Raw genomic sequence first — 20,183 nt, 5'->3', positions numbered from 1 at the left:
ATCCTGAACAAAAGTAAAACTAGCAATGACACCTTGTTAATTAGGCAATCTACTTTTTTTTATTACGTTCACTTATTAGAATCAAACATATATAATTTGTTTTAATTGATTAAAATATTTTGTTGTTCTGCTGATAAAATGGAGACTGGATGCCATATATATCACATTTAGCCTTACACTAAATTTAAAAAAAAACTGCAAAGTGATTCTTTTCATAAATGTAATTGAATACATTAATAGTACTATTACATCATAAAAACAAGATGTTAAATCTGTCTGTGAACTTTGTGTAACTGTAAACAAGTAAACAAACCAAAGATAATATTACCTTGCATCCCACCTCCTTTTTTGTCGCTTGGGTTTTACGTATATTTTGGAATTTTTGGATTTGGGGCATGCGTGCAGTAAAATTACGCTTGTATCTATGATTCCCTCGATTGACTTTTACTTTACAGGCTTTACGAACCGTGGGACTTTTATTTTGATACATTCACGGAAGTTCAGTGGGTTGTTGCGTCCGTCTTGAGACCGCGCGAGTCTCCTTGAGGCAGACGCACGCAGCTGGCAGCTGCTTCAGTGCGCGAGACCCAACCATCGAGCGGGGAGCTCGCGCTTCTCGCTTCACCTCTGATGGACTTGAGATAAGAGGAGATCAGTCAGCGTCTCTCATTTTTGATGCCCCGGGTGTTAGTTACACAGCAAGACACAAACTGCTCTGATGCTCTCAACTGTTCCTGCGCCCATTTTAATGTGTTTTATGTGTTTGCGCTCAACAGTGAGGTAGACTTTTATCTGGGCACATTTTAGAGTGTCAGCGTGTGATTTATCCCGTGGATGCGGCTGTCGGGATCCATGTGAGCCCTGCAGGATCAGCCTGTCACAGGGCATCATGATGGCTCTGGTTCTTCACAAGTGGATGAGGAATATTTCTCCAGAGATGCTGCTGCTGCTCCTGGTGCCGATACTGTGCTCCTTTCGTCTGTCAGGAGCGGCTCCCTCTCTGACTACCGAGCAGCTGGACATGGGGGTGGTAAGTTTGGAACCTTTTGTAGCTACTTACAGAGAACCGGGCTCGGAAGTTTTTCTGCATGGTGCAGGGACTATGAAGTGGTGTGTTCTGTTTTTTAAGCTTTCCTGTGTGAGAGGGCTGGAAGCCCCCAACCCCCCCTTTTTTTTTCTTTTTTTTTTTAACTTGGGCTACTCTTGAACGTCCAGCGAAAAGCAAGTGCTGGCCTCTCTAAATACTTGCTCTGAATTTTAACTGCGCTCTGCAGTCCACTCCGCAAGGCAGAGTGGCAGTAGCACACTGCTTGATTAAAAATAAAAAAAATAAAAAACTGTATAGGATTTTTTTTTCTCCTGAGGAGGAACCGCTTCATTAAAAGAATGAAGTTGTGATAAATACATGTCTGTGCAGGGGGTTCCTTCGATGTTGTATCGACCTCTTCCAGCTTATAGTGAACGACAATCCACGAAGCATAATTTATTAACGCTTATTTTTTCCTCCCCTCCCAGTAACGCCTTTGAAAGAGTCCAGAGGATTGCTGTGTTTAAAATAGATGATCCAATACTGTAGTCTGGCGTGGATCAGTAGACTTGAACTAAATGTAATCTCTTAAATAGGCAGCACCATTGGTGGAGGATACAAACAAATCGATCAGAGCTGTGACTGCTTATGAGAATAAATTTAAGACCTTTAATAATAAGCTTCAGTGAGCCTTCATGGGTTTGGAGCTAGAGCAGAGTAAAACTAATCATTAATGATTCTGTTACATTATATTTCGGTGTGTGTGTTTGGTATTGGTGATGCATTTTGAAATATACACAGCCTGTAAAGTGGTAACTGGCCTAATGCTGTATGTCATCATCACTACTACTAAAGAACAACAGCATGAATGGCATTTAGTTAAGACTGATGTTAAGAAAGAAAAGAGACCTTGTGTTTGCAAGCTCAAACTGTGTGTTTATAGCCACTATAATGACGGCAGGCATAAAATTACAGTATGCACCATTTACTTTAAAAAAAAAAGTTTGTAAAAGCTGATTATCATCTTCCTAAAGTAGTCCCCCGCTGAAGATGCATTTTTCTCCATATTCCACTCCTCAGGGCAACTTCTTTCTTTCATTCTTTCTTTCTTTTTATTTATTTATTTATTTTTGTTTTGCAGCTCATCCCAACTTCAGTCTTCCTGTCTCACTTTCTTTCAGCCCTCAAACTCTTCTCTCTCTATCTAAAAAAAAAGAAAAACACACCAAAAAATCCCTACACATGGGATTACGTTTTTGCTTAAAGACAAGAACAAGAGAAGAGATAAGTTTAGATTTTTTTTATTCATGTGTTACCTTCTGAGCGCCGCGTCGTTCAGTTTTTGATACTCTGTGTTCTGACACATCTGACACGGCAGACGATCTTATTGAGATGATATGCAGGCTGTAATTGTTGGCACGTACAGCAACACAAAGACAATCTGAACACGCAAATTCAAGATATGTAGGTTAAAAACTAGGCACAGATCTGTAGCTCAGAGCCTTTTTTTTAAGCTCGATGTACCCACATGTGACAGAGTGTTTAAGTAGGACATATACACACTTTTTCCTTGCTGCATTGCTATGAGTAATGAAAGTAATGAAATGATACATAACAACAAAAATCGTCATATCAAATGTTTTCCTCTTGATACCAATATCTCTCTGTCCTCTGTTATTTTTTTGCACAATGCCATCCTCCTTCTTTAATTGTTATTCATTAAAGAATAGGAAAAATAAAAGAAAATAAAAGTAATGTGCTTTTCGGGACCTCTCGCTCAGTCCTTTCTTTAGAATTGCATGAACTGTGACACAACAAACAGTCCAGTGTCACCAGATGAAAAGCTGTAGTAACAGCAGCAATTTTCCTCCATTTACTGTGGCACAGAAAGAAATGCTCAAGGTGGAGTTTTTCCTGCATTTCTAGATAGAGCTGTGTGTGAAACACTCAGCCTCTGTGCAGCCTGTAGACTGAAGGGCTTAGCTTTTTGATGTAATAGTTGGGATGCTTTGCCCAGCTTTCTCTGCCATTAACGGAAGGGTGACGCTGCAGAAAACATGCTGCTTGGTAAACCTGAAGCAATTAGTTTAACGGGAATGACCATTTCATTCATGTTTGAATAGTTTCCAGCTCGATGTGTTGAGGAAACCTTGCTTTGGTTATCAGCCAGGTAAAGTCTTGATTTTTAATTGCAGTCGTGTGAAAAAGTTTTCATAGGATGTTCTGCAGTCCTGTGAAAATCATTCAATAGTCAAGAGCCGCCTTTAGCAGCTATAACTTGAAATAATCTTTTTCTATATGACTTTATTATTCACATCATCGAGGGGGAACTTTGGCCCACTCTTCTTTACAGCTTTGCTTCAGTTTGTGAAGTTTTTCTGGCATTTATTTACGGCAACAACTCAAGAGAGGACCTCTCTCGGTCCTGCCACGGCATTTCAGTCAGGTTGAGGTCTTGACTTTGACTGTTTCATTACAACACCTTGATTCTTTTCTTTTCCAGCCATTCGGTCCTGATTTGGTGGTGTGTGGGGGGAACATATTCCTGTTGCTTGACTCAAATGTGAGGCCATCTGTCTGACAGTTAAAGTTTGCCCCAAACTGACTCTAGAACACTTTGGTATACAGAGACTTCATTGCCCACTCAATGACCGCAAGGTGCCTAGGTCCTGTGCCTGCAAAACAAGGCCAAATCATCACTCCTCCATGTCTCTACTTGACAGTTGGTATGAGGTGTTCGTCCTTAAATTCTGTGTTTGGTTTTCTCCAGACATGGTGCTGTTCAATATTGCCAAACATCTCACCTGTGCAAAGAACATTGATCCAGAAGTCTTGTGGTTTGTTCAGATGCAAATTTGCAAACCTAAGCTGTGTTGCCAGAACAGGGCAGGCTTTTTTCCTGGCAACCCTCCCAAATGAGCCATGTTTGTTCAGTCTTTTTCTATTTGTACTGTCATGAACTTTAACATTTAATATTCTAAGTGAGGCCTATAGAGTCAGCGATGTAGCTTTTGAGTTATTTGCAATTTTCCTGAACATTGCACAGTATGTTTTTGCTAGGATGTCCACTCCTGGAAAGTCTGGCAACACTCTTAAATGTTTTCCCTTTGTGAATAATCTTTCTCACTGTCGAATGATGGACTTCAAATTGTTTGCAATTGGCCTTATAACCCTTCCCCGACTGATGGGCAGCAACAATTGCTTCACTGAGATAATTGCTGATGTCTTTCCTCCTTGGCATTGTGTTAGCACACAATTGAATGCTCCAGACCAGCAAACTGCCAAAACTTCTGTATTTATAGAGATGGTCATACTTGCTAATGATCAGTTAATGAAGTGCATTTGATTAGCAGCACTTGCCTCTACTTACCCTCTTAATTCCTGTGGAGACAGTAAGGGTGTACTTGCAGTTCTGTGAAAACCTTTTTCACATGACTCTTGTGGATGTGGGTGTAGATACCTGTCTCCCTGTGTTAGTCTTGTGATGGCTTGGCAGTCCGTCCAGTGGTGTATCTCAACTGTTGCCAAATTTGATCTGGAATAGGCTCCAGATAGTGGTTGAGAAAATAGACTGATGAAGTTTATACCTATAATATCTGCTAAAGTCTTGATTGGGATTGAAATATTTTGTTTATATATGTAGTCCAACCTTTGTAGTCCTCAGTGTTTTGGCAATAGAAACCCAGTCTCACAGATGGTAAAAAAACACAAGACAGCTACTACCGATTAAAGTCCATTTTCAAAGCAGTTCTGCTTTTTTTTGTTTTGTTTGTTTCGATTTACTCTGTTTAATTAACTCTGATCACATATGCAGACTTGCTGATGTCGATTGAAGTCATTTCTTGGCTTTTTCATGTAGGCTGTACTAAAATTTGTTAGATCACAGTGACAGCTTTTATAGTGGTGAGAGCAGCGTCTTTGTAGTTTCTTCTCTTCATTGTGGAAAAAAACATCTATAGACACTTTAAACAACTTTTGCAACATGTTTGCATCGTGATCTGTGAAAATAAGTGTTGTTTCTTCAAAATATGCATACTTCTGTCGGGGTCTTCTAAGGATATGGCGTAGCCCATTAGTTGTATTGAGATGCGAATTGTCTAGTTTAAGGAAAACATGCATCCCCCTGGACCAAAGCATATTTCTTACTTTGAAAATGGGAGTACCTGAAAAGGAATGTGATGTCCTCTTATGGCCAACCTCAAAAAGCGAAATGTAGAAAATTCCTCTGCCCAGAAACCACAAAGACATGAAAGTGCCTTTCAAGTTTATATTTTCGAACCCCTCTTGACCAAAGATCTTTGCCTGCAAGTCTGGGACAGATCACATATTTCTTTTCTTTTTTTTTTGGTACTAAGAAATAGTTTGAGGACAGAAGAAAAAGTATGTATTCCAGAGAGGCGACATGAATAGGATGTCTTTGGGGAAACTCCTGACGCTCCAGGGAAAAGGTGTCATCCCGCAGTTCTTTTTTTCAGAGGCCTTATGTGACACCCTCCTACTCTAGGGATCTGAGCTAGATAGCAAATTTTAAGTTCATAGTTTAATTTTCCCAGTAAAGTAAGTGATCATATCATTATGAAAATTACCATATGTGAAAGCTGCTAGCTGAAGCTGGAAGCCAGAAGATGATTTTTAATCCTGCAAAGCCCTGTTAGAGGCAAAAGCATGTGTGAAATATGACTTTATAGCACCTTATACTTGATAAAGTAGAAGAATGTGATTTAGACTGTTTGGAAGATTAAAGCTTTCCTGCTTTATTCATTGTCAAAAAAGAGACAATTCTCATATTTGATCTCACACAAAATAGTAAATGTAAACAGTATAACCTTACTTCATCTCCTAGGTTCATCATGAAAGACAGAGAGTGCTTATCAGTGTAGACAGCTAAGATGAGTATTAGTTGGCCAGTGACTGATTTGTTGTCACTGGGGACCCAGAGGACACACAGAGAACATTATTCACTGGAAGGACTGTAAACTACAGATATTATCAGATGATTGTAGACATAATTCTCTTTCCACAGTGGATACAAACCAATGAGCCACAACATTAAAACCACCTGCCTAGAACTGTCCTTACCCAGGATGGACACAGGACATCTGGGGGCGGTCCACATGGTGTTTGGCATGCAATGGGATCTTCGCAATGGGCCCTTGGGGTCTTTTAGGTTATAAGATGGGGCCATGTTGGGCCATATGTAATTATTTTCCATCTGACTACTGTTGATAATTGCGTGGTGGGGTGTTCCGTACATGCAGTGCAACCTGTACTTTGTGGCACTTGTTAAGTCAGAAATGTATAGAAAAAGTGAACAGTACTCATTATGAACCATACAATTCCAGGTCTTTATGGTGCTACATATGCTAGCTTTGCTTGATGAGAATTTTCATCAGGGTCTGTGTAAAGGTGTCGGCTTTAAAGCCTAGATTATACTCCACTGCAGAAACAGGAGAGTTGGGGAGACCCGACGGCTGAGTAGCAGTTGTAGTCATTCCTGTTTTATTTTGACATCTGCCTTAAGTCAGCCGTCTAGGGAGCATCCAAAGTTTGTGGATTGTAATGTAAATTCTCTCCAGACGAGTTGGCATGATCACAAAAAATTAGGCAGGCACGCAGGCATCCAGTGTCCCTCGTGCTCACCATCGTATGATGAAATTTAAGTCACTGGGACACTTGAACTGACTCCAATAGACTCCTGGATGTAGAAGGTATAATCTGTGCTTAACTGAACTGTTGACAATTTGCACTTTGTAAGTTAAATATTCAAACAATGTAATTTCCAAGCAGTAAAACCACTAAATTAGCCAAAATAATGCCTAACAAACTCAAACACAAAAACTCTCCCCAAAAAACAATTAGTGACGGACTCACCTGATATGTGTTCAGTCATCTATCCCATCAATAATGGCGTGGATGCTTTTCCTGAGTGGTATACACATTGAGGTTCTTTTTCTGCTGAGGGAGGTCATGCTTAGCCTGCCACTGTGTACACTCGCCCGACACTTTATTAGACACAACTATTTAAGTGCTCATTAACTCATATATCTAATAAGCCACTCACAGCAACTCAGTGCATTTAGGGATGTAGACACGATCAAGGCACCCCGCTCTTGTTAAAACCCAGTGTAGAAATGGAGAAGAAAGGTGATTTGAAGTGATTGAACTGGCATGGTTGATGTTGCCAGAAAGGCTGGTATGAGTATTTCAGTAACTGCTGACTGTCCAAAAAAGAGAAAATAAGTACTCTTCTTTGATGCCAAAATAAACAGTAGACAACTCTGGGGTTCCACTCCTGTCTTTTAAGAGCAGGATGCTGAGATTTCACATCACACCAGCTCTCCATTATTTGTTGTAAACAACATGAAAACATGGATCTATTCTGCCTCGTATCAATAGTTCAGTTCTGATGATGGTGGTGTAACAGTATGGGGGAAATTTTCTTGGCGCTCTTTGGCCCCTTTTGTACCAAGTGAGCATCATTTAAACACCACAGTTTCGTTGCTGATGATGTCCATCCCTCCATGACCACAATGTACCCATCTTATGATGGCTGCTTGGATATCACAAAGTTCAAATAAGGTCAAACTGATATGGCCTCCACAGTCACACGATCTCAATCCATTAGATGACCTTTGTGATCTGGTGGACCGGGAGATTCACAACATGCATGTGAAGCTGACAGATCTCCAGCAACTGTGTGATGTATCATGTCAATGTGGACCAACATGTTTCCAGGACCTTGTGGAATCCATGACACAAAGGATAAAAGCAGTTCTGAGGGTAAAAGGAAGTTCTACACGATACTCATAGGATATACCTAATAAAGAGGTCCATGAGTGTGTATGTGTTTGATATAAAGTACTCAGTCACTCAAGAGTTCCAAGGAAACACTCACCTAACCACAAAACAAACCTCTGAATCCTACCGTCACTCCTGTCCTATACATGTAGTGACTCTAACAACCAAATAGTCTTTTAGAAACATCCCACACAGCAGCGATGAGAAGTGTTCATTTTATAGCTACGCTTATCTAGCTTGATATATCACTGCATAGCTCCTATTTGCTATTTCAGCACTTGAGGGAAAGTAGTCATAACAAGTAAAATATAATATGGTATATGTTTCTAGCTCATCATATAATCTTCCTTGTGAGGTGTATTTTCTCCACTGAAACATAACTGGAAGCTTCCCAAAGGAACTATCCATCTGAACGCACATTTCTTCCCTTTGGATAAGCGAGCCTGAGCTGGCCAGATTAGCAGCTGATAAATTACCTAAATTACTGTATATTCAGCCACCTGTGGAATTTTATTCATGAAAAAACACAACCATTACACATTTGAATAATGATCCTAAAACCTTGAGACTGCACTTGTGTGTGTGTGTCCATGTGCCTAGAAGGACAACCACACTCCGCCAAGTCCATTTCTCACCTTCATTTTGCTACGTAATTTCTTAAATGAGAACACCATCTGGCATCAATTCCTCTGGAGCGGTAGGTGCTCCCCTTCTGCTCCCACACTGCCATCTCTTACTATCCTTCCCTGCTAAAATCTAAATAATTTAATCAAGTCTTGAAATTGCATCCAGGAGCAAAGACAAGAAGCAAAACAAATGTATTGTTTCTTAGGAATGAGAGAGAAGATGGGCTTTAAAAAGTGAGGCTACATATTTTTTTATTTTCTTTTTGGGGGGGGGATTATTATAACCAAAAATTCTTATTCTTCTATTTTTACTGACATTTCTGATTGACTTAAAAACCTTTTTTGTGGCCTTTTCCATGGTTAACAAATTCATGGTGTTTGGGAAGAAAATGTAGCTGGGGCTCAGTGTTATAGCATGTTAATAGGCGATCAATTTGCAACTTGTGTTCTTAAGAGACCTATAAGCATGACTCGGGAAACATCCAGAATACTTATGCAACAATATCCACTCCACTCATTCTCTGCTGGTTGAATCCCAAGCAATTTTCTTCAAATGGTGCTAATCCTCTGACCAGCAGCAGAGCTTTTGCTTCTGAGCCCAAGATGCAAATGGTATTTTTAATAATTCAGTTTTTGTTCTACAGGGTATAATTGGGTTTCTCAAACAAGCAGCCTGGCCACCACCTGTAGCAACACCTTCACTAACATCTGGGTTTGTCACAATACTAGAACTTAAGAAAATGCTGGATACCATTTGATACTATTTTTGATACCTTCTGAAGAAAGTGATCAAATTAAGAGGCATAATTGTTTTTAAATAAAGATTATAACAATACTGTTCTATGCAAAAGCATTCAGCTGCAGCCATGTCTATTTCCTGTTTTTCTGGTGACTTGGTGCCATACATATTTTCATCGCTGATCAAATATTTAAGGTAGACTCTGACAATTTCTGTCTGGTTGCTGGCAGTTTTCTCAGCTTCAATCAGGGACCTTAGGAGGACAATTACACTTTTTACTGTCTCCGTATTGTTTTCTCCACACCCTCCTGGTGACATCATCAGCCGCATCCATTTATGTTCACCATTACAGCGCGGATATCCACTTCAGTATTCTCCTGAAAAATGGGTCTTGCCACTCATGCTTCCACATCAGCAATGGTAAAATAATTCAAAACCAGAAGCAAAAAGCCTGCAGTTTTTTTCCGAAAGTTTTTTTCCACAATATTCGATCTTTTCAAACTGTTCCAACAGCTCATGCTGTATAATCTGCAAATCTCTGAGCTTCTGTTCTGATATAGCATTAAAAAAGCAATAAAAACTGCAGCTGCTGTGGCAGGAGTATCCCGCACGAGGTTACAAAAATTAAGAGGTGCCCAACTCACAGAACTGATGACATCAATTTCAATTCAGCTCTGTTGTACGCTGACATTCACGAGACACTGGACAACAGGTATAATGGGTCCTAAATGTTAGCTTTGATAAAATGGCTATCATTAACAATTCCACTGACTAAGTTAATATTTATGATAACTTTAGTATTTTTAAACTGAAGCTTTACTGACCTGCAAACTTTCTCATAAAGATAGGTTTGTGCATTACTGTTTAGCTGCTAGTGACGTGTTTAGGTGCTAGTGACAGGAGGAGCTGTCTGCCTGCAGCAGTGCTGTGTGAAGTTGTGTGTCAGCTTTTGCAAATGAGTGTCTAATCCAATAGTAGTTACCAATAATTAGTATATGAGTATGAAATTTATTGAAGACCCTACTCGGTACACATGCTGCCAACTCCTGAATTTTGTTTCTGTCACTGAAAAAAGAATTGCCATCCATAAGTCAAAATTTCTGGTTATAATCCAAAAGTTTCAACTTACTCAGAAGTTTGAGTGAATGCATAAAGATTTTGACATAATAACCCAAAATTATGATGGACTGGATGGCTTTTTTTTATTATTATTATTTTTCAGCTTCCATGCTGGGGGGAAAAAGTACCATCAAGTTTTCTGTACTTACACTTCAGTACCTTTCACTTTCTCCTTGAGTGTACCCCATTTCAAATAGAACAATTTCTTTTGCACTTTTTGCCAGCACATCTTGGTTTGTCTTATTACTCCAAGTCCAGGGATAGAAGGGGCTCAAAGAGAAAATGGGAAGCTGTGACAGTCAAGGATTGCTGCACTAACTAATAGAGACAGGTCAAGAAAATAAGACGTATCCCAAATGAGTACTCTGCCCACACAGAATATGATTTATCAGCAAGCATAATTTACAAGTAGTGACTGTCTGGACAGTGTATTGATATGTATTTCTAAAAATTTACCTTAGTGAGTGATGAGGAGTCCTGAAATGTTAGACCGCACAAAAATAACTGGATTCTAGTTTCCCTGTAAACCTGTTATTAGTCTCTCACCCTGAATCATTAGGATACTTTTAGCAGCGCTGTCCCATTTCATCAAGTGTGACCTGCCGTCTGTAGAAAGGTATCATGGGGCTTATATTGAGGGCAGCAGATTATTTCAGGAACAATGACGTGGGAGAAGATTTTAATGTTGGAGAGAACATATTTCTCCATAAAGATTGACAGTCAGCTTGTAATTTAAGCTTCTCAGTAAGATGGAAACCAGTCCTTCAATCCACTCCTATCCAATCTGTCACCTCAGCCGTGATAAGAGTAAAAGTTCTCTGGAGACATGCAAGTTTCTGAGAAGACTGTCAGCATTATTGGGGAGTTCATTATTTCCTCAGAAATCAATTCAGAAATGGTCTCAAGAGCTCCGACACCTCATTGGCTGCCACTGTAGCATGGTGGTGTGGGACTGATGTGTGGCAGCTGTAAGGCTTCTCCATGGCATGTTTCCAGACAATGATAACATTGATTTCCTGATAAGGTTTGGCAGCATGTGTTCACATCTTGATTTACTGCAGGCGATACTTATGTTGATTTATGAGGAGACTATAATATTGGAGTTGTAAAATAAAGCTTGCAATTTCAACCACATATTCCATTGTCTGTGTTTACTGAGTGTAAAGAAATTCTAGACCTGAAGATTGATTAGGATGTTTTTGTTTGTTTTTAATCAGTAACAGAATGTTTTTCACACAGAAGGTATTTATGTCACCTCTAAAATAATAGATATGTTTATTTTCATCAATCCAGCTGTCTACATAAGTGTCATAGCATTTTGTTAGTGCTATATGCACGTCAGTGTGACTGGGAGCATGGTATTTTGTGTATATTTTGTCTAAGTTGCGTCTTGTCCTTTGCTGTGTTCCTGTATGTGTGCTCCTTGCTCTGTTTTTCCCGGGTTTCCTAATTGTGTTCTAGATGTTCAGATTCCTGGGCATGGTTCCCTGTTGGGCTGTCTGGTTTTGGACTTTGTGATTTTTCTGGTCCAAGATGCGTTAAAGCTTCTTTAAAGTTCATTCCTGCCTCAACAGTCCTGCATTTGGGTCCATATAATTTGTCCTCCACACAGCATGTCGAGACACCAATCACATTAAACCATGCTTGTATTGGTTATAATGCTAGCTTCCATTATTCTTTCTTAATTTATCTGTTTTCACCCCTTTCTCCACTGGAAACTGCAAGAGCCCATGTGTGCAGACAAAAGCTGCTGGGTTCTTAGATTGGAGAAGTTATAACAACAACTTTTTGTTAACCGTGTGCATCTGCTTTTTGCTTTTGCTGAAAGCTGATGTGTTTCTTTGTTCCTTATCTTTACACTTTTGTGTTTTAATGAATTAATTGTCAGTTTATCTTTCATTGTTATAGGTCCAATTTTATTTTTACATGACTGGTAGAATTTGATGACATGTAGGATGAATCCATCTTTAATTCATTCAGATTACTCACTAAAAATTCACTACACCTGTGTAGGGTCTGACAATAGATCTAAGGATTTCATCCTGATATTTAATGGCAGTCAGTTTGTCATTGCCTAGCCTGTAGAGATCGGTGGTCTTCCCTCCACGGATATCTCTCCCCAGACCATCACTGACCCATCACCAAACCGGTCATGCTGAACGATGTAACAGGGAGCATGATGTTCTTCACAGTTTCTTCAGACCCTTTCATGTCTGTCACATGTGTTCAGGGTGAACCTGCTGTTATCTGTGAAAAGCACAGGGTGCCAGTGATGGACTTGCCAGTTCTGGTATTCTATTGCAAATGCCAATCGGGTACACAGAAGCAGGGAGCGAGCAAAAGGCCCATGAGAGGAGGTCGGGCCCTCAGGCCAATCTCAAAGTTTGTTTCTGATTGTTTGGTTAGAGAATTTACACCAATGTCCTGCTGGAGGTCATTTTGTAGCTCTGGCAGTGCTCATCCTGTTCCTCCTTCCACAAAGAAGCAGATACAGGACCTGCTGATGGGTTAAGGACCTTCTACAGCCCTATCCAGCTCTCCTAGAGTAACTGCCTATCTCCTGGAATCTCCTCCGTGCTCCTGAGACTGTGCTGTGAAAGACAGCAAAGCTTCTGGCAATTGCACATATTGATGTGTTGTCCTGGAGGAATTGGATTACCTGTGCAAGCTCTGTAGGGTCCAGGAATTGCCTTATGCTGCCAGTAGTGACACTGACCCTAGACAAAATCAAAGCTGGTACTAAAAACAGAAAAGATAAGGAGGTAAAAATGTCAATGGCTTCAACCTGTAAAACCCATTTTAGAGGTTGTTGCCCCTCTAATGCACCAGCTATTAATTTCATTAACACCAAAGCTGCTGTAACTGATTATAAAACCCCCTCTGCTACTTAACTGACCAGATCAATATCCCAGAAGTTTAATTGATTTGATGCTGTACTCTGATTAAAATGTGCTCCTTTAAATTTTCTGAGCAGTGTACATCTAATCGTACACTGTTACTCGTAGTGAAGTTGTAAGTAATTAACTTGACATCCTAAACAGATATGAAATGTAGAAAATGTTTACGCCCATATTCTGACTCGGTGTAGCCATGGCAATATACTTCTTTTCATCGTCACACAATGACGAAGATAATTGATGCCGAAGATAATTTTCATTGGATTAAATCTATCCTCATCGCCCCGGTAGATTGCTTCACCTTTATCAACTGCAGCAATTGAAGGAATCAGTAACTTCTTCATGAGAGAAATGATTATTTTTATTTTAACCATCCAAATTTGAATTCTCAATAGAAAAAGAAAAAAACAAACAATTGGTGCACTGAAATAAAATTATTGCAGCAACTGTCAACCCAGTCTCTCTAAAATAGTAACATTGGTTGCTCGTTTGACTCAGAATTTTTTGGTATTGGGCAAAAAGATTTTCTCCAAGCAGGATTGATATTCTGGTTCTTGTATGTTCTGCAACAAAACCTTAAAATTGCTGAAAATACTGATAATAATAGTAGATATTAACATATAATTAAGTTATGTAGTAGTAATGTACGAGATGATGAACTACAGTTGCATTAGTACTACTTCATCATGATGCTAATCAGTCTTGTGTAGACTTGTGATGTGATAACAGTGTTTGCAGGTCAGTCCATTTTAAGAAAGAACTTCAAACATCTGTTTGGCTGGAAGACTAAAAAAGGGCAATGATGTGCTCAATTATTTCCCTTCAAATCCACTATTTTAAACAAGCAGAGTACAGAGGTGCAAAAAATGTGTGTTTTGCACAAGATTTAATTAAAACAAATAGTTATGTGTAATCTTTCAGTGCTTTGTCACAGATCTGTTGGAACTGGAGCTTGTAAATTAATCAAAATGTCAATCCTTGTGGCTTCAGAGGGCTGTTGTGATTCACTGAACTAATCTTACTGCTTTAACCACATTAGCAGACGTATTATGCCCATTCCACCTTGGTATCTTTGTTCTGGACTGAGCTACACACTAGAGTAGCTTTGCAAATAAAAACAAAAGAGAAAAGAAAAAAAAATCCCATCTCATCTATACTGGACCATTCTGGGCCCATTAATTAATTTGCTGTCTATTAAGTCCTTTCTGAGTCTCTACCCCTTGTCTGAAGGGACCCTTCTGGGGGGTCACTAAACAAAACTATTATTCAGTTTGTTTAGTGACCTCCTCTTTAGCACAGCTTCAAAATATTCCAGTGGTTTTCCAAATACTTGTGCTCCTCCCCTACGTCAACAAGTCGCGTAGCCTTCCTCGATCATCATCACTTTGATCTTATTAACATTCAGAAGCAGAAGATTCCTCCCGGACCACCATCCATCGCTGTAATGCATTTAAGCAAGAGACTCGGCGAGAGTATTTCTGTTTTTCTGTCAGTGGTATGACCCGAAGTTATACTGAAAGTCTGAGGGGCACAAGGTCAGCAGGAATAGAGACTGCACAGTCCCCCTGTGGAGTCAGACAGAGCACTGTCCAGTCTCATATACTCCATCCTGTTTGTCAGGTAGTGAGTAATCCATGTGATGACCAAATTAAATTAAATGAAATTAAATAAATGAGTGATGACTTAGAGAGAACTGCAGCTGCTTTTACTCATAATAAAAAAATAATTAAGTGAAACTTTAAACAAGTTATCAAGGCTACAAATTCTATGCCAACTATCTTCCGTGGATCTAAAGTGTTTTCATATTCAGTAAAAGCAAAGGAAAAATCCTTTAGACCCAAGAGTAGAAAAAAACTGAAACCATGCATTTAGTGAAATCTGAAGCCTGAGATTTTGGCTCGTAGGGGTTATTTGTACAAATGCTAACCTCATTATTTGAAACGCAATATAGGCCCAATTTGTTTTTGATTTAACGCAAGTACTTTATAAAAAAATCTTTCAATTAAAGTAGTTTAGCTACACTTTAAGCCTTCCATCATTTCTGTGTATCTGCTGTAAGCAGTTCGTTCAAAATAATCAAATCGGTCTTAGTTGGCTTTGGCAAAACCAAATATCTGAGTTTACAGAAGTAATGGGCCCAACTGTGTCAGTAATTTAGCAGGAATTGCTGTTTTCCTCAGTTAAATATGATCCTACCGTCTCCCTCTGCCTTTCACTGGCTTCATGGTTTAGTTTAACTGTGGGTTAGAGGAAAGCTGGCTCCCTTTCAGGCTCTCCTTGTAGAAAACCCTAAATCAAGTCCATGTGGCTTTTCTATTTTAATGCAGGCATCCCGCCTCCTTTTAGTCATGAACCAGATCAAATTTTTGGTTGCAAGTGGTATTCAAAGGCCTTGTAATTATGGCGGTATCTGGTGTTGCTCCGCTTGCTAGTTAAAGTTTAATTTTCAGGCCCACAAATTGAACTGGAGGAAACCTCAAAGCATCAACAGAGCTATTCTGAGTTCACTGTCCAAAACTGGCAGAATTATAATAAATGTGCATTCCTATTTGTGTGGGGAAGGAAAAGCTTAAAAAGTGCTTCTGGATCAAAAGGCATGCTGATATTTATCTCTGGCATTGGCAAAGAAGTGATTGGCAGCCCTGTCTCATGGTTTACTTCATATAAAAAAAATAGATGGGAGAAAATGAGAAAATAAGTTTCTGGGGGAACATTTGATGTGTGCTTTGTAATTAACTTTCAGTATTGTGTGTTCTCAGAATCCATGTTCGCATCTTGTCTGTTCATCTGAGTAAAACGGGATAAAAGCACTAAAGCCAGATAGACAAAGTGTTTGCCCAGTGTCCAATGTGATTCTTGGAAGATGAATAAAAGCTTGATTGAAAACAAGCATTAAGGCATACAAATCAGACTTGTTTTACAGAGAGTAGACTCACTTAGTTCCATAGCACATTGCGCAGCCACATTAATTTGGAGAGGTTCTTTTATATTCAAGATTGTATCTGGAGGTGCCTGTTAGCTCAGTAATTATTCGTTGGCTAATTGGATATTTGCCATGTTTATTTCTTTCTCCAGCCCATAAGAGACAAATAAAAAGTGTTATTTCTCATTGAACCTCTACCTAAGTCACAACAAAACTAATTGCATATCCTCGACAAAAGAACAAGTAATTTCGTGATTGGGCTGTTTTGTTTTTAAAATCTGTGAACTCCTCAAAATTCAGCTTAAGGCCAAAGAATAAAAGAGAAAGATAGAGCTGCAAATAAATGGATTACTCCTTGATCTTAATGAAGTATCTGTCAATTAAATCTGTTCAGATAAAGAGCATGGCAAAACTCAAATTTTAAGGGACCATTGAAAAGTAATGATCCTTTCAAATAGTCTCAAGACAGGCCCAGAGTACACAGGAAGTCCTTCTTGGAAACTGTTCGGAAAAGGCCAGGTCCTTTTTCTAAATGAATACTGGTGGCGGCTTTGATGAACCAGCATCTAACATGGCTAACATCAACCAATCATTCAGAGCCATACGACATAGAGAGCACAGAGGCAAGGTGCACCGTGAGAAGCTTTGAAAATGGATTTTGTAAGGAAGACAGTCACTCTAAAATATACTTGCCAGGTAATTATGTGAACACCCACAGCATAACTTTATTGACAAGCAGTTCTGCAGAAGATACTGACCAAATAGCATAATGCATGCTTTCAAAGGTTCCATAATAAAAGCCCTATTAAGAAATGAAGAAAATTATGTGTTGAAAACACTGAAAGCTTGAAGTGCATGTAGTGTTGAGATGTGTCATTTTTGTCTTTGCGTACAAAGATTACGGATGGGTAAATGTTACGCATTTTCTATCAACGTTCTCAGTCATCAGGGTCAAGTCAGTCTGTAGTGCTTGAACTCAAGGCAGCAGGACTTTTTATATGTTCATGAAGATGTTTCATTTCTCATCCGAAAGCCTTCTTCAGCTCAGAATGCTGATGGGCAGTACCAGAACCTCTAGTGAGGTTATCACAGTGGAGTTTATCCTGAGAGCCGTTGACCCACGCTGTCACCATGTGAGACGTTATGGTCACATCAGTCAAGATGTCAACCAAGGTGGTCACTGGGGCCCTAACGAGTCACGTGACAACAGGCTGGGTCAGCAAGTCTCAGGACCACTTCCAGGGTAACAGTCCTGCCATGAAAGTGGTCTTGAGGTAGAGCAGGTCTTCTACTAATCGGAAGGTTGTTGGTGTGATTTCTGGCTCCTTCAGTCTGCATGCCAAAGTGTTCTTGGGAAAGATACTAAACCCTAGGTTGTACTGATGCATTGGAGTGTGTGAATGTTAGTTATATATTTAAAAAAAAAAAAAGCCTGTATGAATGGGTGAATGAGACATGTTGTATAAAGAGCTTTGAGTGCTCAAGAAGAGTAGAAAAGCATTATATAAGAACCAGTTGACTTTTTCCCCCCATTATAGGTCAAACTTCTGGTACTCCCCATCAGCTCTTTGGATGAGAGGTGACAGATTGTATTTTATATAAGCTCATGTTTGATTAACCAAGGTTTGACGCTATGAGTGCTAAGAACTGGTGGATACCTCAGGACATCTTCTCTGTGATACTGCCAAATCCTAAAAAGTACAATGGGTAGCTGATTTGATTATCCTTCTGATGTTGGGGCAGATGAGTGTAGTGATGCTCTCCTCAGTCACGTCACAGCGTAGCACACATTTCCAGGTGAAGTTGGAATATTTTTTGATGCCAAGCAGGGTACCCCTTGAGCAACTGTCAAAGCAGCATATGGTTTTGTTGTTTTATATTGACACTGTTGTTGAAAATGCTGACTTTCTAACACAGGCGGCCTTGAAAACAAACTCTTTGGTGTGCTTTAGGATAACAATGGAAATGAAGAGTTGGTAGAAAGAACAACTGTGGACCTTTCTCATTTCTAAGATACATTAATGAATCAGTGCAAACTTTAGACATTCGCGTACTGATTTACATGCAAACACACAAAGTCTCTCATAGTTCTCCATCTTTTCACACAAATTTAAAAGAAATTTGAGAATGCAATGACTGCTACAGCTCTGCATTGATTTTATTTTAGATGCTGACATTTATCAGACTTGGAGATGCAAAACAAATCCTCTCATCTGACAGCCTGTCTGTAATCCAAGGCTGATTTGACACTCAGAGCCAATATATGGAAGCAAGAGTGAAGCTACACTCAGTGCAATCCACAGTAGCCTGTAGAAGCACTGAGCAGGCAATAGAAGTGACAAGACTACAGATGTAAGCATATGTTAGCATATTTACGAGCATTGTCTGTGAGAGGCCGATCACCCTCAAGGCCCTTGCACATATTAGCCAAAAAAATGTGTTGATTTAAATGGATTTCCACTGTAGGCAGCTCTGTCAGTGCAGGGTCAGTATAGCAAGTTATTGAATCAAAATGACTTTTAATCAAATTTATCAAACAATAGATGCTGCAGTTGAATTCACTATTAATTTATTCTCTAGTTTAAGCACATTTTTTTTCACAGTGAATTTTTTTGTTGAGGGGTGGGGTGGGGGAGGTTGTGTTGAGGGGTGGGGTGGGGGAGGTTGTGGGGCTCTGACTAACATTAAACATGGAAAAAAGAAGAAGCCAAAATTCCTTTTTATAAAATGTCTAAAAGAAGTGAGTCCCCTTAGACTCCAGTGTTAAAATGCAAAACCTCGCAGTAGATAAAAACATGTTCAACACTTTTTCAGTGTCTTTAGCCTCTTTGTGACTTGCCTAACTAGTCATTAATGATCAGTTTAAATTGGAAATCGGGGCCTTAAATGACACATCTGTGAGTTTTTTGGGTGCTGTCTTGTTTTCTGCAGCATTCGGTTGTACTAAAGGGTAATATCATTGGCTGTTAAGCTCATCTGGCAATTTCATTTTACATTAAGACTGTTGGGACAGATTTGGGTCATCCCAGAAAACCACTACTTTGTTACCTTTGGTGTTGTGGCAATAGCTAAGGATTCAGTAAGGCTTCAAAATGGCGACTGTTCAACCAGCTGGTTATGTCCCCGTGTCTAAGGTCATCTTTTATACATTCTGTGATTCCTGTGTATGCTCATTTTTCCAAACAGTGCGTGCTGTAGGGCATTGCAATCATTGTTGCATATTAATGCATGAACCTACCAAATATTCTGTTACCTTGCTTGCTTATAGCCGGTCTATTCTTTGAAGTACTGCTGGACACAGAAAACAGAAACCGTCTAGCTCCATAACTCCAGTTATACTACTTAGATTTCTGTCTCAGTCATATTTCGTGGTGTTATCAGATTCTGTTAGCATGATAAAAAAGTCATTATATTCCAGGACTATAGGGGTTTCTCTCCTCTTTATCTAACTTCCTTTATCTTTGTTCCAAGAACACAGACTCTGTCTAAATCTTTACTTCTTTTTTATCCTCTGTGCACTTATCAAGCAGATTAGGAATTTCTGCCGATGGTGATTTTTAGCCGACAGTTCTGTTATGACAGTGTGAGTGTACACGATTATGTACAGTATGTCTTCTGGTTCATTATCAGTGGGTCGGGTGTTTATTTGGTTTAGTTTCGGCTGTTTTTTGTTAAGTTATTTACTCATTATAGGAGCTTTAGCAAGAGGAAGCAGCAGGGACGACTGATTATTAAAGTGCCAATACGACATGTGTTACACTGTGTAAGTAATGCTATTTTATAATGTGTTGAGCTTCCCTGGAAAAAAATAGCTGAAAGACCAAGATTTCAGTCTTTAATCAAGGCTGGTGTGCTCAGCATAGGTATATAATCGCTGGTTTATTTAACGTTTACACACAACTGAATTCGAACACTGGGCAGATGTCATTAATCACCACAGGGAGCCTCAGTGATGGTGGCCTGTTGCTAGTTAATTTAAATGCTGTTCTCAGTCATAGACTGTGTGTAAAAGATAGACTTAGTTTCTTGGCCTGAGAAATGAAGCCAATATGAA

The 20,183-nt window shown here is 39.4% G+C and overlaps 1 protein-coding gene across 1 annotated transcript in view; it reads left to right on the top strand.

The window, feature by feature from the left end:
* The first annotated feature begins 519 nt into the window (after positions 1–519).
* The window catches only part of mmp17a (matrix metallopeptidase 17a), a 92,541-nt gene continuing 72,877 nt past the window's right edge, over positions 520–20,183 (top strand). Inside the window, exon 1 of the mRNA XM_003444397.5 lies at positions 520–1,030. Coding sequence (XP_003444445.1) covers positions 890–1,030 — 141 coding nt within the window. The 5' untranslated portion in view covers positions 520–889. The remainder of the gene's footprint in view (positions 1,031–20,183) is intronic.

Source organism: Oreochromis niloticus, linkage group LG7 (genome assembly GCF_001858045.2).
Source record: "Oreochromis niloticus isolate F11D_XX linkage group LG7, O_niloticus_UMD_NMBU, whole genome shotgun sequence".
In the NCBI taxonomy this organism is placed as follows: Eukaryota; Metazoa; Chordata; class Actinopteri; order Cichliformes; family Cichlidae; genus Oreochromis; species Oreochromis niloticus.
The sequence above is the reverse complement of the archived record's forward strand: the minus strand, read 5'-3'. Positions and strand labels throughout refer to the sequence as shown.